This window comes from Pleurodeles waltl, chromosome 3_1 (assembly GCF_031143425.1).
Source record: "Pleurodeles waltl isolate 20211129_DDA chromosome 3_1, aPleWal1.hap1.20221129, whole genome shotgun sequence".
NCBI classification, from domain to species: Eukaryota; Metazoa; Chordata; class Amphibia; order Caudata; family Salamandridae; genus Pleurodeles; species Pleurodeles waltl.
This window is the reverse complement of record NC_090440.1, coordinates 418,076,882-418,102,397: the sequence shown is the minus strand read 5'-3', so window position 1 is coordinate 418,102,397 and position 25,516 is coordinate 418,076,882. Positions and strand designations below refer to the sequence as shown.

The window sequence follows — 25,516 nt, the reverse complement described above, 5'->3', positions numbered from 1 at the left end:
CTCAATCACTCCTAATTCCAGCATTTTCTGTACTTCTTGTTTTATGCAATTCCTGACATGGTCAGGCTGCCTATAAATCTTACTTTTGGCAGGTAAACTGTCTCCAGTTTTGATTGTGTGCTCACACCAGGTAGTGGAGCCTGGTAATAGTGAGAAGAGGTCAGAATATTGTCCTAGGAGACTTACACAGTTGTCCTTGTGCTCAGCAGTAAGGCAATCTGCAAGCACCATTCCCTCCACTAAGCCATCAGCTTCAGTGGTGGAGAAGAGATCAGGGAGAGGGTCACTCTCTTCTTCCTGTCCCTCATCAGCTGCTATGAGCAGGGTTAAGTCAGCCCTGCCATAGTAAGGTTTTAGGCGATTGTAATGGAGCACCCTAAGGGGACTCTTGGCAGTGCCCAGGTGTACCAAGTAGGTAACCTCACCCTTTTTCTCAACAATGAGAAGGGGTGCACTCCATTTGTCCTGGAGTGCTCTTGGGGCCACAGGTTCCAATACCCACACCTTCTGTCCTGGGTGGTACTGGGTCAGGACAGCCTTCTGGTCATGCCATTGCTTTTGGAGCTCTTGGCTGGCCTGAAGGTTTTTAATGGCCTTTTTCATGTACTCAGCCATTTTGAATCTTAGGCCAAGTACATAGTCCACAATGTCTTGCTTTGGAGCTTTTAAAGGTTGTTCCCAACCCTCCTTCACAAGTGCAAGGGGACTCCTCACAGGGTGCACAAAGAGGAGGTCAAAGGGGCTAAACCCCAATCCTTTTTGGGGTACCTCCCTGTAAGAAAAAAAGGAGGCATGGCAAAAGGACATCTCATCTCCTTCTGAGTTTTTCAGGGACTCCCATAATCATACCTTTGAGAGTTTTATTAAACCTCTCAACCAGACCATTTGTCTGTGGATGGTAAGGAGTAGTGAACTTATAAGTTACACCACACTCCTTCCACATAGCTTCGAGGTATGCAGACATGAAGTTACTACCTCTGTCTGACAACACTTCCTTAGGGAAGCCCACTCTGGAAAAGATTCCTAGGAGGGCCTTTGCCACTGCAGGAGCTGTAGTGGTCCTTAAGGGAATTGCTTCAGGATGCCTAATGGCATGGTCCACTAACACAAGGATAAACCTATTGCCTGAAGCGGTTGGAGGGCCAAGTGGGCTAACTATGTCAAGCCCTACACATTCAAAGGGCACCCCAACCACAGGAAGTGGAATTAACGGGGCCTTAGGTGTGCCACTAGTCTTGCCACTGGCTTGGCAGGTCACACAAGAGCAACAAAACGTTTTAGTGTCCTCTGACATATGAGGCCAGTGAAACAATGGAACAAGCCTGTCCCAAGTTTTACTCTGGCCCAAATGCCCAGCCAAAGGAATTTCATGTGACAAGGTTAGAAGAAACTCCCTATACTGCAAAGGGATAACCAATCTCCTGGCAGTTACAGGTTTAGGGTCCCTTGACTCAGTATAAAGGAGGTTGTCTTAACAATACACCTTATGGCTATCAGTGATATCCCCATTCTGCTGTTTGACAGCTTGCTGTCTCAACCCCTCGAGTGTGGTGCAGGTCTGCTGTGCCACACTCAGCTAGTCCCTAGCAGGCCCCCCTGCACCCAAAAGCTCAGCAGTGTCTGCTGCCAGCTCATCTGGTGTATGTTCTACACAGGGATAGGATTCCTCTTCCTCAAAAGGGGAATCTTCTGTAGAGGGAGGGATAGCGGACAAGGATTTACCCTTCCTACCCCTAGATTTTCAGAGCTCTTGGTCCATTGTTCCAGGATCCAAGTTTCCCTGTCCTCTTTGCTTATTGGCCTGAGCCCTTGTCAAAGCAGAGATATGCCCAGGAATGCCCAGCATTGCTTCATGAGCCTCGAACTCCACTTCAGCCCAAGCTGACATCTCCAAATCATTGCCTAGTAAGTAATCCACAGGTAAATCAGTGGCTACCACAACTTTCTTTGGATCAGTAGCCCCCCCCCCAGTTGAGATTCACAACATCCATGGGGTGGCTAAGAGTGTTGTTATGAGCATCAGTCACTTGGTATTGCTGACCAAGAAGGTGTTGATCAGGGTGAACCAGTTTCTCAATCACCATAGTGACACTGGCTCCTGTATCCCTGTAGGTATTGCTGACCAAGAAGGTGTTGATCAGGGTGAACCAGTTTCTCAATCACCATAGTGACACTGGCTCCTGTATCCTGTAGGCCTCAACCTCAACACCATATATTAGGGGAAGTTGCTTGTACTTACCCGTATTAAGGGGACAAGCAACCAAGGTGGCAAAGTCAATGCTACCATCAGAGACTGTTATGTTACAGTTTATAGAGTGCATGGATACCCTCGGGTTTCCCAGCAGCAATGGACCCTAACCACAAAAACGATGAAGAAGACAAAATAAAAGTAGACCTAAAATAACCATGTTTTCACGGCCTTTCGAAACTCCAGTTCTTGATCTATCAACCGAAGTTTAAGGGGCAGCGAGTTCCACGGTTTGGCTCCTAAAAATGTCAGAGAGGACCCACCCCATCTAACTTTCTGTATTTTTGTTACGGTTGCTAAAGCTATTGTAGCAGATCTCAAGTCTCTGTTCAGCTTATAGAAAGTAGCCAAGTTCTTAAGGAGCAGAGGTCCTCTGTCATGCCAGGACCTGTGGATGTGACATAGGGCCTTAAATTTGATCTGTTGCTCAACCGGCAACCAGTGCAAGGACACTAGCCCAGCTTGCACAGATAATCTTCTTGGGATGTTCAGTAGTAAACGAGCTACGGTGTTTTGAACTCTTTGTAGTTTATTTTTCACATAGACTGGGGAACCTAGGAAGAGACCATTCCCATAGTCTAGCCATGAAAGAATGATGGCCTGTACAATAAGTCTTCTAGCCAATGCCAGAAGGATGACAAAGACTTTCCTGAGAAGTCTCAGTAAGACAAAGCAAGTTTTAGATATTTTCCTAACATACAGGTCTAATGTCAAAAGGGGATCCAGACTGATTCCCAAGCTCTTAACTTGCATTTTGGGAAGCGGGAACTGACTAAGTGCCAAAGGACAAGTGCGAAGGATTCCAGGCCTTGGTTCTGGACCCAATATCATCACTTCTGTTTTCTCCTCATTTAGGTTTAATTTACTCTGGGTCATCCAGCTTGAGACAGCTTGCATGCATGTGTGAAGAGCGGCTCCTCCTGAAGTAGGCTAAAGTAGCCTCTGTGGTCTCCTTAACAAGACCAACCCCAACTACATTACCAGTGAATGAATGAATGAATGAATGAACCTACTATAGTACCCTGTGAGGCCTAAGAAGGCTCTCACCTTGTTTTGAGTTGTAGGGGGAGCCCATTCCATAGTGGTCTGGATCTTCCCCTGCAGTGGTGCAATCTGTTCCCCACCTACCAGGGTGGCCTACCAGGGTGGCCTAGATAAACCACTTTACCCTGCCCTATCTGGCACTTTGAAGCCTTGATAGTGAGGCCTGCCTTTTGCAGGGCCTCCAAAGCTTTCCATAGGTGGACCAGGTGCTTATCCCAGGTGGAGCTAAAGACAGCTATATCATCTAGATATGCTGCACTAAAAGCTTCCAAACCTTGCAGGACTGTGTTCACCAACCTTTGAAAAGTGGCAGGTGCATTTTTCAAACCAAAGGGCATCACAGTGAACTGATAGTGCCCTCCAATGGTGGGAAATGCAGTTTAAAGTTTAGCATCTTCTGATAATGTAATCAGCTAATACCCTGCAGTTAAATCAAAAGTGCTTAGATACTTGGCAGAAGCCAGTGTGTCTATTAGCTCATCTGCCCTGGGTATAGGGTGAGCATTAGTTTTGGTTACTTGACTGAGACCTCTGTAGTCAACACAAAACCTCATTTCTCTTTTACCATCTATACTGTGAGGTTTTGGGACAAGCACCACTGGGCTAGCCCATGGGCTTTCTGAAGGCTCAATCACTCCTAATTCCAGCATTTTCTGTACTTCTTGTTTTATGCAATTCCTGACATGGTCAGGCTGCCTATAAATCTTACTTTTGGCAGGTAAACTGTCTCCAGTTTTGATTGCGTGCTCACACCAGGTAGTGGAGCCTGGTAATAGTGAGAAGAGGTCAGTATATTGTCCTAGGAGACTTACACAGTTGTCCTTGTGCTCAGCAGTAAGGCAATCTGCAAGCACCATTCCCTCCACTAAGCCATCAGCTTCAGTGGTGGAGAAGAGATCAGGGAGAGGGTCACTCTCTTCTTCCTGTCCCTCATCAGCTGCTATGAGCAGGGTTAAGTCAGCCCTGCCATAGTAAGGTTTTAGGCGATTGTAATGGAGCACCCTAAGGGGACTCTTGGCAGTGCCCAGGTCTACCAAGTAGGTAACCTCACCCTTTTTCTCAACAATGAGAAGGGGTGCACTCCATTTGTCCTGGAGTGCTCTTGGGGCCACAGGTTCCAATACCCACACCTTCTGTCCTGGGTGGTACTGGGTCAGGACAGCCTTCTGGTCATGCCATTGCTTTTGGAGCTCTTGGCTGGCCTGAAGGTTTTTAATGGCCTTTTTCATGTACTCAGCCATTTTGGATCTTAGGCCAAGTACATAGTCCACAATGTCTTGCTTTGGAGCTTTTAAAGGTTGTTCCCAACCCTCCTTCACAAGTGCAAGGGGACTCCTCACAGGGTGCCCAAAGAGGAGGTCAAAGGGGCTAAACCCCAATCCTTTTTGGGGTACCTCCCTGTAAGAAAAAAAGGAGGCATGGCAAAAGGACATCTCATCTCCTTCTGAGTTTTTCAGGGACTCCCATAATCATACCTTTGAGAGTTTTATTAAACCTCTCAACCAGACCATTTGTCTGTGGATGGTAAGGAGTAGTGAACTTATAAGTTACACCACACTCCTTCCACATAGCTTCGAGGTATGCAGACATGAAGTTACTACCTCTGTCTGACAACACTTCCTTAGGGAAGCCCACTCTGGAAAAGATTCCTAGGAGGGCCTTTGCCACTGCAGGAGCTGTAGTGGTCCTTAAGGGAATTGCTTCAGGATGCCTAATGGCATGGTCCACTAACACAAGGATAAACCTATTGCCTGAAGCTGTTGGAGGGCCAAGGGGGCTAACTATGTCAACCCCTACACATTCAAAGGGCACCCCAACCACAGGAAGTGGAATTAACGGGGCCTTAGGTGTGCCACTAGTCTTGCCACTGGCTTGGCAGGTCACACAAGAGCAACAAAACGTTTTAGTGTCCTCTGACATATGAGGCCAGTGAAACAATGGAACAAGCCTGTCCCAAGTTTTACTCTCGCCCAAATGCCCAGCCAAAGGAATTTCATGTGCCAAGGTTAGAAGAAACTCCCTATACTGCAAAGGGATAACCAATCTCCTGGCAGTTACAGGTTTAGGGTCCCTTGACTCAGTATAAAGGAGGTTGTCTTAACAATACACCTTATGGCTATCAGTGATATCCCCATTCTGCTGTTTGACAGCTTGCTGTCTCAACCCCTCGAGTGTGGTGCAGGTCTGCTGTGCCACACTCAGCTAGTCCCTAGCAGGCCCCCCTGCACCCAAAAGCTCAGCAGTGTCTGCTGCCAGCTCATCTGGTGTATGTTCTACACAGGGATAGGATTCCTCTTCCTCAAAAGGTGAATCTTCTGGAGAGGGAGGGATAGCGGACAAGGATTTACCCTTCCTACCCCTAGATTTTCAGAGCTCTTGGTCCATTGTTCCAGGATCCAAGTTTCCCTGTCCTCTTTGCTTATTGGCCTGAGCCCTTGTCAAAGCAGAGATATGCCCAGGAATGCCCAGCATTGCTTCATGAACCTCGAACTCCACTTCAGCCCAAGCTGACATCTCCAAATCATTGCCTAGTAAGTAATCCACAGGTAAATCAGTGGCTACCACAACTTTCTTTGGATCAGTAGCCCCCCCCCCAGTTGAGATTCACAACATTCATGGGGTGGCTAAGAGTGTTGTTATGAGCATCAGTCACTTGGTATTGCTGACCAAGAAGGTGTTGATCAGGGTGAACCAGTTTCTCAATCACCATAGTGACACTGGCTCCTGTATCCCTGTAGGTATTGCTGACCAAGAAGGTGTTGATCAGGGTGAACCAGTTTCTCAATCACCATAGTGACACTGGCTCCTGTATCCTGTAGGCCTCAACCTCAACACCATATATTAGGGGAAGTTGCTTGTACTTACCCGTATTAAGGGGACAAGCAACCAAGGTGGCAAAGTCAATGCTACCATCAGAGACTGTTATGTTACAGTTTATAGAGTGCATGGATACCCTCGGGTTTCCCAGCAGTAATGGACCCTAACCACAAAAACGATGAAGAAGACAAAATAAAAGCAGACCTAAAATAACCATGTTTTCAAGGCCTTTCGAAACTCCAGTTCTTGATCTATCAACCGAAGTTTAAGGGGCAGCGAGTTCCACGGTTTGGCTCCTAAAAACGTCAGAGAGGACCCACCCCATCTAACTTTCTGAATTTTTGTTACGGTTGCTAAAGCTATTGTAGCAGATCTCAAGTCTCTGTTCAGCTTATAGAAAGTAGCCAAGTTCTTAAGGAGCAGAGGTCCTCTGTCATGCCAGGACCTGTGGATGTGACATAGGGCCTTAAATTTGATCTGTTGCTCAACCGGCAACCAGTGCAAGGACACTAGCCCAGCTTGCACAGATAATCTTCTTGGGATGTTCAGTAGTAAACGAGCTACGGTGTTTTGAACTCTTTGTAGTTTATTTTTCACATAGACTGGGGAACCTAGGAAGAGACCATTCCCATAGTCTAGCCATGAAAGAATGATGGCCTGTACAATAAGTCTTCTAGCCAATGCCAGAAGGATGACAAAGACTTTCCTGAGAAGTCTCAGTAAGACAAAGCAAGTTTTAGATATTTTCCTAACATACAGGTCTAATGTCAAAAGGGGATCCAGACTGATTCCCAAGCTCTTAACTTGCATTTTGGGAAGCGGGAACTGACTAAGGGGGTGATTCTGACCCCGGCGGTCTTAGACCGCCGGGGCCAGGGTCGGCGGGAGCACCGCCGACAGGCCGGCGGTGCCCCGCAGGGCATTCTGACCGCGGCGCTTTGGCCGCGGTCAGTGCAGGAAAACCGGCAGTCTCCCGCCGGTTTTCCGCTGCCCCTAAGAATCCTCCAAGGCGGCGCAGCTCGCTGCGCCGCCGAGGGGATTCTGACCCCCCCTACCGCCATCCTGTTCATGGCGGGAAAGCCGCCATGAACAGGATGGCGGTAGGGGGGGTCGCGGGGCCCCTGGGGGCCCCTGCCGTGCCCATGCCAATGGCATGGGCACGGCAGGGGCCCCCGTAAGAGGGCCCCGCAAAGTATTTCAGTGTCTGCCTTGCAGACACTGAAATACGCGACGGGTGCCACTGCACTCGTCGCACCTTCCCACTCCGCCGGCTCGATTACGAGCCGGCATCCTCGTGGGAAGGGAGTTTTTCCCTGGGCTGGCGGGCGGTCTTTTGGAGACCACCCGCCAGCCCAGGGAAAAACTCATAATACCCTCCGCGGTCTTCTGACCGCGGAGCGGTATAATGGAGGGCGGAAGAATCGCCCGCCAGAATCAGAATCACCCCCTAAGTGCCAAAGGACAAGTGCGAAGGATTCCAGGCCTTGGTTCTGGACCCAATATCATCACTTCTGTTTTCTCCTCATTTAGGTTTAATTTACTCTGGGTCATCCAGCTTGAGACCGCTTGCATGCATGTGTGAAGAGCGGCTCCTCCTGAAGTAGGCTAAAGTAGCCTCTGTGGTCTCCTTAACAAGACCAACCCCAACTACATTACCAGTGAATGAATGAATGAATGAACCTCCTATAGTACCCTGTGAGGCCTAAGAAGGCTCTCACCTTGTTTTGAGTTGTAGGGGGAGCCCATTCCATAGTGGTCTGGATCTTCCCCTGCAGTGGTGCAATCTGTTCCCCACCTACCAGGTGGCCTAGATAAACCACTTTACCCTGCCCTATCTGGCACTTTGAAGCCTTGATAGTGAGGCCTGCCTTTTGCAGGGCCTCCAAAGCTTTCCATAGGTGGACCAGGTGCTTATCCCAGGTGGAGCTAAAGACAGCTATATCATCTAGATATGCTGCACTAAAAGCTTCCAAACCTTGCAGGACTGTGTTCACCAACCTTTGAAAAGTGGCAGGTGCATTTTTCAAACCAAAGGGCATCACAGTGAACTGATAGTGCCCTCCAATGGTGGGAAATGCAGTTTAAAGTTTAGCATCTTCTGATAATGTAATCAGCTAATACCCTGCAGTTAAATCAAAAGTGCTTAGATACTTGGCAGAAGCCAGTGTGTCTATTAGCTCATCTGCCCTGGGTATAGGGTGAGCATTAGTTTTGGTTACTTGACTGAGACCTCTGTAGTCAACACAAAACCTCATTTCTCTTTTACCATCTATACTGTGAGGTTTTGGGACAAGCACCACTGGGCTAGCCCATGGGCTTTCTGAAGGCTCAATCACCCCTAATTCCAGCATTTTCTGTACTTCTTGTTTTATGCAATGCCTGACATGGTCAGGCTGCCTATAAATCTTACTTTTGGCAGGTAAACTGTCTCCAGTTTTGATTGTGTGCTCACACCAGGTAGTGGAGCCTGGTAATAGTGAGAAGAGGTCAGAATATTGTCCTAGGAGACTTACACAGTTGTCCTTGTGCTCAGCAGTAAGGCAATCTGCAAGCACCATTCCCTCCACTAAGCCATCAGCTTCAGTGGTGGAGAAGAGATCAGGGAGAGGGTCACTCTCTTCTTCCTGTCCCTCATCAGCTGCTATGAGCAGGGTTAAGTCAGCCCTGCCATAGTAAGGTTTTAGGCGATTGTAATGGAGCACCCTAAGGGGACTCTTGGCAGTGCCCAGGTCTACCAAGTAGGTAACCTCACCCTTTTTCTCAACAATGAGAAGGGGTGCACTCCATTTGTCCTGGAGTGCTCTTGGGGCCACAGGTTCCAATACCCACAACTTCTGTCCTGGGTGGTACTGGGTCAGGACAGCCTTCTGGTCATGCCATTGCTTTTGGAGCTCTTGGCTGGCCTGAAGGTTTTTAATGGCCTTTTTCATGTACTCAGCCATTTTGGATCTTAGGCCAAGTACATAGTCCACAATGTCTTGCTTTGGAGCTTTTAAAGGTTGTTCCCAACCCTCCTTCACAAGTGCAAGGGGACTTCTCACAGGGTGCCCAAAGAGGAGGTCAAAGGGGCTAAACCCCAATCCTTTTTGGGGTACCTCCCTGTAAGAAAAAAAGGAGGCATGGCAAAAGGACATCTCATCTCCTTCTGAGTTTTTCAGGGACTCCCATAATCATACCTTTGAGAGTTTTATTAAACCTCTCAACCAGACCATTTGTCTGTGGATGGTAAGGAGTAGTGAAATTATAAGTTACACCACACTCCTTCCACATAGCTTCGAGGTATGCAGACATGGAATTACTACCTCTGTCTGACACCACTTCCTTAGAGAAGCACACTCTGGAAAAGATTCCTAGGAGGGCATTTGCCACTGCAGGAGCTGTAGTGGTCCTTATGGGAATTGCTTCAGGATACCTAATGGCATGGTCCACTAACACAAGGATAAACCTATTGCCTGAAGCTGCTGGAGGGTCACGGGGGTCGACTATGTCAACCCCTACACATTCAAAGGGCACTCCAACCACAGGAAGTGGAATTAAGGGGGCCTTAGGTGTGCCACTAGTCTTGCCACTGGCTTTGCAGGTCACACAAGAGCAACAACACTCTTTAGTGTCCTCTGACATATGAGGCCAGTGAAACAATGGAACAAGCCTGTCCAAAGTTTTTCTCTGGCCCAAATGCCCAGCCAAAGGAATTTCATTTGCCAAGGTTAGAAGAAACTCCCTATACTGCAAAGGGATAATCAATCACCTGGCAGCTCCAGGTTTAGGGTCCTTTGACTCAGTATAAAGGAGGTTGTCTTCCCAATACACCTTATGGCTATCAATGACATCCCCATTCTGCTGTTTGACAGCTTGCTGTCTCGAACCCTCTAGTGTGGTACAGGTCTGCTGTGCCACACTCAGCTTGTCCCTAGCAGGCCCCCCTGCACCCAAAACCTCAGCAGTGTCTGCTGCCAGCTCATCTGGTGTATGTTCTGCACAGGGAGAGGATTCCTCTTCCTCAAAAGGGGAATCTTCTGGAGAGGGAGGGATAGCGGGCAAGGACTTACCCTTTCTACCCCTAGATTTTGGGAGGACTTGGTCCATTGTTCCAGGATCCAAGTTTCCCTGTCCTCTTTGCTTCTTGGCCTGAGCCCTTGTCAAATCAAAGTTATGCCCAGGAATGTCCAGCATTGCTGCATGAGCCTCCAGCTCCACTTCAGCCCAAGCTGACATCTCCAAATCATGCCTAGTAAGTAATCTACAGATAATTCAGTGGCTACCACAACTTTCTTTGGATCAGTAACCCCACCCCCCCCCAGTTGAGATTCACAACATCCATGGGGTGGCTAAGAGTGTTGTTATGAGCATCAGTCACTTGGTACTTGGTACTGCTGACCAAGTAGGTGTTGATCAGGGTGAACCAGTTTCTCAATCACCATAGTGACACTGGCTCCTGTATCCCTCTAGGCCTCAACCTCAACACCATTTATTAGGGGAAGTTGCTTGTGCTTACCCGTATTAAGGGGACAAGCAACCAAGGTGGCAAAGTCAATACCACGATCAGAGACTGTTATGTTATGTTATGTAACACAGTTTATAGAGCGCATGGATACCCTCAGGTTTCCCAGGGCTAATGGACCCTAACCACAGAAAAGATGAAGAAGACAAAATAAAAGCAGACCTAAAATAACCATGTTTTCAAGGCCTTTCGAAACTCCAGTTCTTGATCTATCAACCGAAGTTTAAGGGGCAGCGAGTTCCACAGTTTGGCTCCTAAAAACGTCAGAGAGGACCCACCCCATCTAACTTTCTGTATTTTTGGTACGGTTGCTAAAGCTATTGTAGCAGATCTCAAGTCTCTGTTCAGCTTATATAAAGTAGCCAAGTTCTTAAGGAGCGGAGGTCCTCTGTCATACAAGGACATAGGATGTGACATAGGGCCTTAAATTTCATCCGTTGCTCAACCGGCAACCAGTGCAAGGACACTAGCCCAGCTTGCACAGATAATCTTCTCAGGATGTTCAGTAGTAAACGAGCTGCGGCGTTTTGAACTCTTTGTAGTTTCTATTTCACATAGATTGGGGAACCTAGAAAGAGACCATTCCCATAGTCTAGTCTTGAAAGAATGATGGCCTGTACAATAAGTCTTCTTGCCAATGCCGTAAGGATGACAAAGACTTTCCTGAGAAGTCTCAGTAAGGCAAAGCAAGTTTTAGATATTTTCCTAGCATACAGGTCTAATGTCAAAAGGGGATCCAGACTGATTCCCAAGCTCTTAACTTGCTTTTTGGGAAGCGGGAACTGACTAAGTGCCAAAGGACAAGTGCGAAGGATTCCAGGCCTGGGTTCTGGACCCAATATCATCACTTCCGTTTTCTCCTCAATTAGTTGTAATTTACTCTGGGTCATCCAGCTTGAGACTGCTTGCATGCATGTGTGAAGAGCGGTTCCTTCTGAAGTAGGCTAAAGTAGCCTCTGTGGTCTCCCTAACAAGACCAACCCCAACTACATTACCAATGGTGAGCCCAGCTACACCCTTTGATTGGCTATTTGTAGTAGACTTTCCACCACCACTGCTATTACCAGGGGCACTAGAGGACGCAGTTGGGGTTGTGGTAGTGGGAGCCTTGGTGTTTTTCTTTGAACAAGTGGAATCACCTGCCCAATGGCCTTTACTCTTACATAAATAACACCATGGCTTATTTTGATTGTGGGAAGAGGATTTGGGCCCACCACCCCCAGAGGATTTTTGTGGGCCTGTTGAAGATTCAGAATGTTTTTTTATCTTTGTCCCCACCCTTGTCAGAAGACTTCCCATCCTTCTTCTTCCCATCCTTGTCACCCCCTGTAAGAACTTTTCTGTTCACTCTTGTTCTGACCCATTTGTCTGCCTTCTTCCCCAATTCTTGGGGAGAGGTCAGATCTGAGTCTACCAAGTACTGGTGCAACAAATCAGACACACAATTGTTCAAAATATGCTCTCTCAGGATTAGATTATACAGACTTTCATAGTCAGTCACCTTATTGCCATGTAACCAACCCTCCAAGGCCTTCACTGAACAGTCCACAAAGTCTGTCCAGTCTTGAGAGGACTCTTTTCTGGTATCTCTGAATTCTATCGTGTATTGTTCAGTGGTTAAGCCAAATCCATCTAAGAGAGCATCCTTCAAAACTTTGTAATTATTAGCATCACTTTCTCTGACAGTAAGGAGCCTATCCCTACCCTTACCAGTGAAAGATAGCCACAAGATAGCAGCCCACTGCCTTTGAGGAGCCAACTGTACCATACAAGCCCTCTCAAGTGCAGCAAACCACTTGTTAATGTCACCCCCTCCTTGTAAGGGGGAACAATCTTATGCAGGTTTCTGGAATATTGTTCTCTTACAGGATTGCTATCAAAAACACTGCTGCTGCCACCATGGGGAACTAACCCCAACCTCTGCCTTTCCATCTCTACATCTAGGGATTCCCTGTCTAAGGCCAGCTGCTGCTGTCTTAGCTTCAGCTGACCTCTTCCAACCTCAGCTTTCTGAGTTCCCTTTCCATAGTGTTATCCTCAGGGTGGGAGAATTGGGAATTCTGAGACACAGAAGAATTGTGGGAATTGGCAGAGTGAGACCTGTCTCTAACTGGCTGGACTCTAGTAACCTGGCCTTTTGGAGTGAAAGGCGCCCTACTAGTGTGTGACCCCCCTCCCACTACCAGTGTCACTAGGAGGCCTGTTAGCTGGCAGGTCTTTGGATGAACCCTCCCCAGCATCCTCAGGGGACTCCTCTGAGTCTTGCTGGGTACCCCCCTCCTCTACCGCCTGATCCTGGGATGGGCCAGACTGGTTCTGGTCACTTTCTAGGAGAAGGCTAAGGAGAAGATCTTTGGTAGGGTTCTTTCCAATGCTTAAACCTATTTCTATGCAGATACCCCTCAAACTTTTAAAGGTTAAACTACCATAGGTTGCCTGGATAACTGTGGGAGTACGTTCTACTGCAGACATGATTGTTAGAAAGGGTTTAGGACAGAGAGAAAAAAGCTTAGAAACTTTTAGAGAAAGGAGAAAATCTTTTTCAAACTTTTCAAAATGTTTGAAAACTTTTCTGAAACTTTTAAGAAAGTTTGTAGAAAGAAAGATAAACTGTTTAGGTTAACTGTGTATATTTTTAAGTATTTGGTATATGTTTTTCTTATGAAAAGCACCAATGACAAAGTGGTAAAGCAGTCACAAGTACTTTTCCCACCACTGCACCACCAATGTAGGAGGCTGGCCTGGCTTATAGTGGGTACCTGATGGTACTTACACCTTGTGCCAGGTCCAGTTATCCCTTATTAGTAGATTAGTAGTGTTCTAGCAGCTTAGGATGATATAGGTAGCTATAGCAGAGCAGCTTAGGCTGAACTAGGAGACATGCAAAGCTCCTACTATACCACTTATATCATATAGCACTATATCATAAGAATCACAATACTCAGTGTTACTAAAAATACAGGTACTTTATTTAGTGACAATGTGCCAAAAATATCTCAGAGGATATACTTCCTTAGGAGGTAAGTAAAATACACAGAATATACACACAAACAAAAATCAGGTAAGTAACTAGTTAGAAAAGTAGTGCAAACACTAGAATACAATAGGATGCAATTGGCCTAGGGGTAACACAAAACATATACTAAGAAAGTGGAATGCGAACCACTTAGGGACCCCAGGCCTAGTGTAGTGTGTAGAGGGTCGCTGGGAGTGTAAGAAAACACCAAGGGTGTCCAAGATACCCCACCCCAAGACCCTGAAAAGTAGGAGTAAAGTTACCCGACTTCCCAAGAAACACACTAAAGTCGTGATAGGAGATTCCGCAAAGACAACAACTGACTGCAATGCACTGAAGATGGATTCCTGGACATGAAGACCTGTAAAGGAAGGGGACCAAGTCTAAGAGTCACGAAACTGTCTGGGGGGGCAGGAGCCCACTAAACCCCAGATGAAGGTGCAAAATGGCTGCCTCCGGGTGGAAGAAGCTGACGATTCTGTACCCACAGTGTGCTGGAGGATTCAGAGTTGTTTCCACGCAGAAAGACCACAAACAAGCCTTGCTAGCTGCAAAGGTCACAGTTAAAGAAAATGGGTGCTGCCCCGGCCAGGAAGGACCAGGAGGTCGCCCCTTGGAGGAGGAGACAGAAGGGGCGCTCAGCAACACAGAGAGCCCATGCAAAAGCAGGCAGCATCCACAGAAGCACTTGAACAGGGGTCCAAGAAATCTGGGCATGGCGGTAATCTCAACACTACAAAGGAGGGTCCCACGAAGCCGGTGGTCAACTCAGCGAGTTGAGCAATGCAGGACGGAGTGCTGGGGACCTGGGCTATGCTGTGCAAGAAGGATTCCTTGCAAAAGTGCACAGAAGCCCTAGCAGCTACAGTTCACACAATACACAGGATTACTGTCTGGCGTGGGGAGGCAAGGACTTACCTCCACCAAATTTGGATGGAAGGACCACTGGACTGTCGGGGCCACTTGGATCCAGCTTCTGTGTTCCATGAACCACGCTCGTCGAGATGAGAGGTGACCCAGAGGACCGGTGAAGCAGAAGTTTGGTGCCTGCGTTAGCAGGGGGAAGATTCCATCGACCCACTGGAGATTTCTTCTTGGCTTCCAGTGCAGGGTGAAGGCAGACAGCCCTGAGAGCATGCACCACCAGGAAACAGTCAGGAAAGCTGGCAGGATTAGGTGCTACAATGTTGCTGGTAGTCGTCTTGCCTATTTGTTGCAGTTTTGCAGGCGTCCTGGAGCAGTCAGCGGTCGATCCTTGGCAGAAGTCAAAGAGAGAGATGCAGAGGAACTCTGGTGAGCTCTTGCATTCGTTATCTGAAGAGAAACCCACAGGATAAACCCTAAATAGCCCTCAGAGGAGGATTAGCCACCTAACCAGGTAAGCACCTATCAGGAGGGGTCTCTGACGTCACCTGCTGGCACTGGCCACTCAGAGGCCTCCATTGTGCCCTCACATATCCGAATTCAAGATGGCAGAGGTCTGGGACACACTGGAGGAGCTCAGGACACCACCCCTGGGGTGGTGATGGACAGGGGAGTGGTCACTCCCCTTTCCTTTGTCCAGTTTTGCGCCAGAGCATAGGCTGGGGGATCCCTGAACTGGTGTAGACTGGCTTATGCAAGGAGGGCACCATCTGTGCCCTTCAACGCATTTCCAGAGGCTGGGTGAGGCATAAGTGGGAAGGCTATGCCCAGACGTGGGTCCCGTGCTTCCCATGCCACTGGATTCAAGCTAGCCTGGCTGATGAGAGGTGAAACCCCGAAACCGGTCCCAGGATGCTTGTTTCCAGTCCAGGGAAGACCTGGCCTAGCAGTTCGGGCTGGACTGTTCCCATGTGGAACAGGGTCAAGACTGATTTGCATATGGCGGGGTCCAACCTGGAATGGCATGGGCAGCAAAAAAACGATGGATTTAGGCCCAGATCACTGTACTGGGGGTGAATGTTTGACAATGTTCAGCATTCCGTCCATCACTTGTTATGTTTGCTTTGTCGCCCTAAGTGGGAAGGGTATGCCCAGACGTGGGTCCTGTGCTTCCCATGCCACTGGATTCAAGCTAGCCTGGCTGATGAGGGGTGAAACCCCGAAACCGGTCCCAGGATGCTTGTTTCCAGTCCAGGGAAGACCTGGCCTAGCAGTTCGGGCTGGACTGTTCCCATGTGGAACAGGGTCAAGACTGATTTGCATATGGCGGGGTCCAACCTGGAATGGCATGGGAAGCAAAAAAACGATGGATTTAGGCCCAGATCACTGTACTGGGGGTGAATGTTTGACAATATTCAGCATTCCGTCCATCACTTGTTGTGTTTGCTTTGTCGCCCTAAGTGGGAAGGGTATGCCCAGACGTGGGTCCCGTGCTTCCCATGCCACTGGATTCAAGCTAGCCTGGCTGATGAGGGGTGAAACCCCGAAACCGGTCCCAGGATGCTTGTTTCCAGTCCAGGGAAGACCTGGCCTAGCAGTTCGGGCTGGACTGTTCCCATGTGGAACAGGGTCAAGACTGATTTGCATATGGCGGAGTCCAACCTGGAATGGCATGGGCAGCAAAAAAACGATGTATTTAGGCCCAGATCACTGTACTGGAGGTGAATGTTTGACAATGTTCAGCATTCCGTCCATCACTTGTTGTGTTTGCTTTGTCGCCCTAATTGGGAAGGGCATGCCCAGACGTGGGTCCCGTGCTTCCCATGCCACTGGATTCAAGCTAGCCTGGCTGATGAGGGGTGAAACCCCGAAACCGGTCCCAGGATGCTTGTTTCCAGTCCAGGGAAGACCTGGCCTAGCAGTTCGGGCTGGACTGTTCCCATGTGGAACAGGGTCAAAACTGATTTGCATATGGCGGGGTCGAACCTGGAATTGCATGGGCAGCAAAAAAACTATGGATTTAGGCCCATATCACTGTACTGGGGGTGAATGTTTGACAATGTTCAGCATTCCGTCCATCACTTATTGCGTTTGCTTGGAGGCTACTCCTCCCCAGCCCTTAACACCTATTTCTAAAGGGAGAGGGTGTAACACCCTCTCTCAGAGGAAATTCTGTGTTCTGCCTTCCTGGGACTGGGCTGCCCAGACCGCAGGAAGACAGAAGCCTGTCTTTGGGTTGGCAGCAGCGGTAGCTGCAGTGAAAATCCCAGAGAGCTAGTTTGGCAGTACCCGGGGTCCATACTGGAGCCCCGGAGATGCATGGGATTGGCACCCCAATACCAGATTTGGCATGGGGGGACAATTCCATGATCTTAGACATGTTACATGGTCAAATTCGGAGTTACCATTGTGAAGCTACATATATGTATTGACCTATATGTAGTGCACGCATGTAATGGTGTCCCGCACTCACAAGTCCGGGGAAATTGCCCTGAACTATGTGGAGGCACGTTGGCTAGTGTCAGGGTGCCCTCACACTTAGTAACTTTGCACCTAACCTTCCCTAGGTGAGGGTTAGAAATATAGGTGACTTATAAGTTACTTAAGTGCAGTGTAAAATGACTGTGAAATAACGTGGACATTTTTTCACTCAGGCTGCACAGTCCTGTGTAAGAATTGTCTGAGCTCCCTATGGGTGGCAAAAGAAATGCTGCAGCCCATAGGGATCTCCTGGAACCCCAATACCCTGGGTACCTAGATACCATAGAATAGGGAATTATAAGGGTGTTCCAGTGTGCCAATCAGAATTGGTAAAAATGGTCACTAGGCTGCAGTGACAATTTTAAAGACAGAGGGAGCATAAGCACTGAGGTTCTGGTTAGCAGAGCCTCAGTGACACAGTTAGGCACCACACAGGGAACACATTCAGGCCACAAACTATGAACACTGGGGTCCTGGCTAGCAGGATCCCAGTGAGACAGGCAAAAACAAACTGACACACAAGTAAAAATGGGGGTAAAATGCCAGGCAAGATGGTACTTTCCTACATAGGTGGACATATATTGATACAAACTACATCCTTTTCGCCTATCTTTCGAAGAGTCTCCTAAAATCAGCGAGAACTGCCTTCATGAGAAACGCCTTCTCTCGTGTTTTGCAAAGTTGTATCCAATCGAATAACGAGCGAGATTGTTATTAACATAGAAGCCGATTGGTCTATTATGCACCAACTCAAACAGTGCTCTTTTTCCACGCTATTGCTATTGTCAACCAGAGCCTTGAAATCTTTGATGTAATTCTTAAGTTTTGTAATTGTTGTATTTTCATGTCATTTTTTTTAGCAGATACTACATGCATGGGAATTGGGGTTTATTGTTTTTTTGCTAATTATACAACTATAATTCTCCTAGTTTGAAACAACTTCCGCACTTAATGGTGAGAAACATAAACTTCATATTACTTATTGCATGACACTCTGAAGTTTGCATTGCTGACGTGTAAACTTTGTAATTTTAAAATTGTGTGAGCCACAAAAAAACCAAACCAACCAGCTAGCAATGCAAGCACAGGTGACATGCATTTATGGTTTTCTGAGTTATATATATAGATAAATGTTCTTAATGTTGACACATTAGATTCCAAAATATGCTTAATTCTAGTAAAAATAAAATGAACGTGCCACCATAAAACTACTTAGGAAAGTTTAAAGCTTTAAATTGGTTTTCGCAAAATGCAGGAACTTGATCGTAGACGATTGTTTAGCTCATGTTCAAACTTTACTCTGATTGCTCCGATTATGTATTGAAATTTCCATTTATGGAGCGCTTAGTACCTCTGAAGAGGCTTTGAATTGTGACTAAGACCTTTATATAAAAAATTGTTTCTACCGTGAAGCAATTACCATCTCATCCAAGCACAAACACACAGAAAAAGAGGACATCTAAAGATACTTAGAAAAGAGTGAAGGGAAATTACTTTTCTTCTGTCTTTTCAGTCTTCTTCAATTTACATTAATGACACTCATTGGCTTAAACCTCCGCGGACACTGTGAAGACTGTTAGTTGATTGTTAATTGTTCGATTGTCCTAGGCATGCAGTTATTGAAGTGTGGGTTTCTTCTGTGTTGTGGCGTTGCTGTACTTTTATCAATGATTCTCTCTCGTAGGGTTTGACTGCCTAAAAGCCCATGAAGATCCAGTAACTTGGTGTGCACGGCTGGCCTGTTTCCAGTATCAACCAGTTAGCACTAAGGGAAGTAGCAAAATTATATTCTATTGTCTGCAGATCACTATTTGGCTCTGTCATCATCTTCCACAATCCTTCTAAAACACTTTGTACCAGTTCAAATAATAAAAAAAAAATCATAATACTATTCTTTTACTCGGAATAGACTGAAATAATAAAAGTTAGGCAGATACCATAGACGCTGACCCTGATTCAAAGGGAAGTGAAAAAGAAATAAGAGAACCACAACATTCTATGAACTTACTGATTCATCAAGCCATCTGGAAGGACTGTCCAGTTTCTGGTTACATTTTTGAAATACTGGAATAATGGCGTAACTTGCTTTTGAAGATATTTCTGTAAAGGAACCAAACATACTGTTTTATAACATCATAGCAACCTTAAAATGACCACACTGAACACAGGATAACATTTAAAGCTTATTTTTATGGATGGTATTAACTTCCAATTGAATCACATCACCAAGGCCTGACTTGGATCAGAAACAGCCCCTCAAAAACACGTTTTTGCCATCATTGAGCGCCCAAGTGAGTGTATCAAATCCAGACCCTTGGAAAATTAGTTCCCCACTGAAAATAAGTTAAGAAATGTACCCATTCAGCAATGTCAAACTAGTTCTGAGTCCAAGTCATGACTTTCAGATGTTTCCTGCGTCCAGTTGCCTAACCGCCAGAATCTGTAAAGTACGGCTTTCAGATATGCCCAGAAGACTTTCGGTGCTGGAGGTGGCTTTCAACCACTGATTGTGCCAATCTCCCAGATGTTGATTTCTGACACGCCCTGCAATGAATCCTCATTCTCCGAGAGCCAGTTCTGCATAGCCCTAAGGCGTTACAATAAGATTCTGGTGCAGGGCACGGCCTTTGGCCATTTATTTCCCAGTACTTATTTACCCAGAGGCCTCAGATGTTTCCTTGTACTGTCGCAAGGTGTGTCCTTTGGCCATCCTGGGGCTGATTTCCGGGCAATGTCAATTGGACTCTGGGGTTGTCTAGCCATGCTTGTTACTCATGCTCCGAGCTCTACTGTCCCCTGAGCACAATCTTTGATCAGTCATCTTGTACCTAGTCTTTTTTATTTATCTTCCTCCATGACCTCTAAAGGTGTTTTAGCACCTGAGTGTGATCCAAAAGTCACAATTCACAAATTAGTACGTGGTTTGAGAACCCTTATACTTTTTATCTGACAAAAACATTTTCTGTTCCTAATACGTGTGTATCTATTCAACCTCTGAGCTTTAGAGGTGGAAAATACATCTTGTCCCAACGAGGCCAATTTTTTTTCATATTGACTTTTGTAAACCAGAAAAAAATGGTCTATTCTACTCGTCAAAAAGGTCTAGTTTCTGATTAGTTACCCGGTTCACAAACACCACCACTTAACGTGCCGGTGTCTTCTGTCTACAACATTCAAATTCCACCACCCCAGGGAAAGCATGGCATTTCCATAGGCAAAGTATGCCAGGAATATTAGGGCATGACTTAGTGGTGGTGCCTAAGTGATAAAAGGGAAGGCCCACAAATTAAATCTTTATATTCAATTTTGTGTCATTAACGGAAAATCTTCACTTCATTCCTTGTTCCAGGGTCGTCGTGGTAACATCTGGAGTTTTGATTTCCCTGCGCTGGTCCCAGGAAAATGTTTTTAGAGCAAAGTCTAGTTTGTCAAATGACTCGAAAACAAAACAAATGTGATACATGTAAGATTTTTTTAAACTTTTTTCTCCTTTAGTTAAATTGAACGCCTAATCAAGAAACCAATGCTGAAATCTGAATATGCAGGTTGTATTAACGCTCATTCAAAAAAGCGCAGAGCTTCTCAAAGTTGTTGTGTACCCAGTCCATTTTTCGAATTCCAGGCGACAGGAGAAGGCATTTTCTTTTAAATATTTTTAAAAAAATGTAAGGCTGAGAGAGTTCCTCTTGTGTGAATGTGCTGAATGTGTACAAACTGACTAGTGCACGCCCACTTTGCCATAAAGCAAAAGCCGTGCTTCGGGACACATCAGGAGGTGCGCCATGAACAGATCTCAGTTAATCCACCATTCACGCAGTGACATGCTAAAATCTGTTGTAAGGCACCTTCTGGTGTACTCTACTGCTGCTGCATGAGAACCGGAAACGTAGGCAAAGAAAATAAGCATTAGCAACCAATTGGTCTGGATTTTGCTGCCAATTTATGACTTTTACAATGTTTGCAAAGAGCTTTCGTAAAACTGTACCGAGGACTACTTTTTGTGCGTAGCTGCACATTGGAGAAGTAAGACACTGGCTGAAGTGGGCTGACCCTGTATGCTGTGGTGGGCAGAACAAAAATATCAATGACACCCTGATAAGACTAATGAATGAAGAGAGCTTTCTCAAAGCCCTCATATGTACGTATATTTTATACATGTAATCATACTAAAATCAAAATATCTTTTCTTATGCCATACCTAACAAAAGTTGAAAAGCCAAGCAGTCCGACCTTTGGGACCTAATGGCTTTGCCAACGCTTTTTGAAGATGCTATACAGCATCAGCAAAAAGCATGTTCTGCCGATGCTATATGCTATGCCTTAGGGAAAAAGAGAAGATAAAAGTCCTGATGACAGCCTCAACTGAAAGACACATCGTTTTTTTGGTCGGGCCATGTGTGATGATGAAAGGCAACTGCATGCCTACGAAATGACACAGGCTCTGCAAATACAGAAATGAAACTGAAGTAGCACAAACTTTTTTTGATGAGGCAATGGTCGAAAACAATTGACAGCCTGGCCCTCCCAAAAAATATAACATTAAATAAAGGTTCGTACGGTGTGTGTGGGGATGGGGTAATGGAGGAGTAAATGAGAGAGCAGGTGGGGCAAAATAAAACAGAAATAAAGCTGAGGGGGAGGGGAAAAGCAGCACTTAAGATTGACAGTAACATGGAGGGTGGGGAACGAAGCATATAACGGCAAAAGCAAAAAGGGACGAGAGGAGGAGCACATGAGAGATAGCAAGCAGAACGAGGGAGGAAGAGTAACACAGAGTGTGTGAAAAGGGGGAGAAGCACACAAGGGAAAGAGCTGGAAAATACATGAACACTGATCCGCTACCTAACCAAAAAGAAAATACAGTTCCCTAAAGGTGAGCAGTGGATGGATATGTCAGCCAATGAAAAGGATAATAAAGAGGGTCAGGTCTAGAGTAGAGGCAAACACAAAAAGACAAAGGCCAACCAACAAAAAACAGTGAAAAAGAAGCAAGAAAATGAGGGTGACAATAAAGCCAATCAAGGGGACCAATGGATGAGCTCTAAATTCAATTTAAGTTCTTGGTAACGTCAGCATACACACTTGCAACCAGAGAGCTCGCACTGTCTGGTAGGTGAGATGTAAAATGACAAATGTCTACTCTGTTGTCCCTATACTCCACCGCTCAGGGAATGCAAGGGTTATGTGGTACAAAATTATATTTTGACATTCACCTAGGGGGTAGAAAAATATTCTGTCATACATATATGGCCTCAGTAAAGGTTGTACTAAGGATTATGATGTTTAAGAAGCTGACTTTAGATAATGAAGATTTTCAGCTAGTAATTCAGCCAACATTTTCAACACAATGGTACTGTACTAAATCTATGACCTTACAGAGTATAACAAGAGAACAATAAAATGAACTGCTGCTCCTCTTAGGATTCAACTATGAAAGATGAAAATAACTGAGCAAGCGTTTAAATCACTAATATGTTTTGATATGTTGTTATTCATTGGTGTCAATGCCGTGTGTGGGTGTGTCTGTGCATGTACATGTGCTTGTGCAGGACTGTGTTCCTGGACCCCGTCCTAATGTGGTCCATATGTTTCTGTGTGTATATGTTAGTGCAGCATGTAACACATAACAAACTTCTTTTTGATCAAAATTATGTTTTAAAAATGTATAAAATATATATGGGGCCAAAAACATTTAAAAAAAAAAAAAGATTTAAATCACCTTATTCCCCAGGGACAATTCTTTAAAAAAGGGGAGGGGTGTGTGGATCCCCCTCCCATGGCATTTTCTAGACCCCAGGGACAGGGACTTCCATCTCCCTGAGGCTAAGTAAAAACATAAAGGGGAGGAGGTGAGTGGACCCCTCCCTGAGCCTCCTGGAGGCCTCAAGGACACCACCCCAGGACAGATTATTTAAGTAAGAGGGGGTGGCACTCACCATGCCTCCTTGAAGTCTCAGGGATCCCATCCCCCTGGGCCCATAAATAGAACTGGGAGAGGTGGGCATGAAGCTCCCTTCCCCAAGCCATTGTACGGGCCCCCAGGACACCATCCCCCAGGGCTGGCTCAATTGCAGTGTCCAGGGGACCCTGAAACCCGGTGCACTGTGATTTCCCTGTCCACTAGAGCACCAGTGTCCCAGGTGGCCACTGAGACCCCAGGTGGCCACCAAAATGACTAAAATAATAGTGAATGAATGATAAATAATTTGACAAGGACCCCTCATTCATTAGTCACTGGTCTAAGCAAAGAGCACCCCATAGTGACCTGCAAGGGCTTTTAATAAAGGTTTTGAGTCTGGTGATGTTTCTTCAAAGAGGCAGGTGCACCACCTAGCATTTTCTTCAATATTTTAGGGGCCTGTAGAAAGTTCAAAAGCTCCCCAGCAACAGTGAAAAAACTCAGTAAGTTTCTTAGGTCATTTAATCCATATTCCCAGTTGGAGCTCTGTGCTCTTCGGCTGGAGTGAAGGGCCTTCTTTGTATTGTTTTTATGGCTGTATTTTTCGAAAAATGATAAAAGAAAGATTAAAAGATATGTTTTTTTTTATAAAACTTTATAACAAACTTATAACAATCACTTTTACTAAAGATGACACTGTGTGAATTAATGAAATATACATTTGAGTACGATATCTGGGATTTTTGTGACAACAACAATAGGTCTTTGTGAGAAACTGGGTTGTGGGTTGACTGGGGTGAGAATCATGGACAAGCAGCAACCACAATCCTTGTCAGGAGAGGGTCAAGTCAACCCTAAATTAACCTGTGCTCAAACCTCTGGTAGTTTGGCACAGAGCAGTTGGGCTTAAGTTAGAGGCAATGTGTAAAGTATTTGTGTAACATTTTCAAACTGTAACAAAGTAAAAAACACCACACAAAGAGCATCTCAATCCAAGTTAGAAAAATAGAGTGGATTCTGACAAAATACAAGATCAAAACAACAAAAATGGAATCAGTAAAATGGAAGATATGTACATTTATAGATTTCAGTGAAAATGGCATCAAAAGCACAAAGTGACAACTGTGGCTATCTAGGTCACGAGTTCAGGTTGACCCTGATGGAGCATGGACAGGCTACAGGGACCCAACTTGGTCAGTTGAACACAGTACCTTAATTCCTAGTACAATGGCTGTGCGGTTTTGCTTTGCAATACTTCGCATCATTTGGCGCTAGTTCTAATGAAGCTGTGCGGAAAGACTTTGCAGGGCTTTGTGTCAGTTGAGAAAGTTGTGCGGTGTAGCTTGACTGGGCAGTACATTGCTTTGCATCAGATGCAATCACCTGGCAGCTGTGCAATGAGTCTTTGCAGGGTTTTGCGTCACTTAGCGTCAATTCTGATGAGGCTGGCAGCTGCGCGTTGAGGCTTTGCAGGGCTTTGCATTGGTTATGACAGGAACCACAGATGGGCTTGGCAGAGCACTTTTAGGCCCACTTCTAAACTTCCAGGACTGAGGTGGCATCACTTGGGAGTGCAGAACTCACAGATGACAGAGTCCAGGTGCTGGGCTCAAGGTTGTTGGAAGTCTATTGTGTTGCAAAGGCTTTGATCAGGAGGGCTGGCAAATAGCCCTTGGAGACACTTTGCATTCCTGATTTTCATAGTTGGAAGTCCAGTCCTTCTCACCCAGACATGAGGGTATCAGGCAGAAGGTCAGCACAGCAGGGCAGCAGCCGTTCAGAGCAGCAAGCCAGAGAGTTGTAGTCCTTTCAGCAGCACAGCAATCCCTCTTCCTGGCAGAGTATCCACAGGTACAGTAGTGTACTGATGAATTGGTGTCTGAGGTCTAATACTTGAACCTGTTGCCCTTCTGCACGGTGGGAGAAACTTGAAGTCACCAGTCATCCTGCTTTCCTTGCCCTGGCTCCAGACTAAGGGCCACATTACGAGTGTAGCGGTTTTCAGGTGGTCCTAACCATCACACTTGCTGTGACGGTCAGGATCTCCACACATTAAGACCCAGGTGGCCAGACCACCAGGGTTCCTCCAGCACCGCCAGGATCCATGATCCCGGTGGCCTGGCTGTGTCAGAGATCATAATTTGCCAGGGCAGCGCTGCATGAAGCGTTGCCCTGCGGATTACGACCGAATGCAGGTGGCAGCAGGGGGGCCCCTGCACTGCCCATGCACTTGACATGGACAGTGCAGAGGCCCCCCCGCCCAGCACCGTCTCAATGTTCACTGTTTAATTTGCAAACTGCGAACATTGCTAGGGTGCTGGTGCAACCTGCAAGCAACAGCATTGCCGTCAGCTCGATTACGTGCCGGAGACAATGCTGTAGCCTGCTTCCCGCTAGGCCAGAGGATGGAAACCTCGGTTTCTGTCCACCAACCTAGTGGAAAACTCTTAATAGCTCTTACAGGATAGTCACCACAAAGGCAGTGGCCACCCTATCGGGTATTTGGTGGACGGGCTTTTCCGCCTGCTAAACTCTGAATAAGGCCCCATTTATAGGGGGTATGGAGCCCTTCATGGGGAAGCAGAATACAGCCTACACAGCATATTCAAGTGTTAATTAGAGATGTGGCCAGCTCCTTTCTCTCAT

At 46.4% G+C, this 25,516-nt stretch overlaps 1 protein-coding gene across 2 annotated transcripts in view; it reads right to left on the bottom strand.

The window, feature by feature from the left end:
• The window catches only part of LOC138284178 (aminopeptidase Ey-like), a 534,815-nt gene that overhangs the window by 140,506 nt on the left and 368,793 nt on the right, over positions 1-25,516 (bottom strand). For both annotated transcript variants that reach the window (XM_069222674.1, XM_069222675.1), the window contains exon 16: positions 18,980-19,071. In XM_069222674.1, coding sequence (XP_069078775.1) covers positions 18,980-19,071 — 92 coding nt within the window. The remainder of the gene's footprint in view (positions 1-18,979; positions 19,072-25,516) is intronic.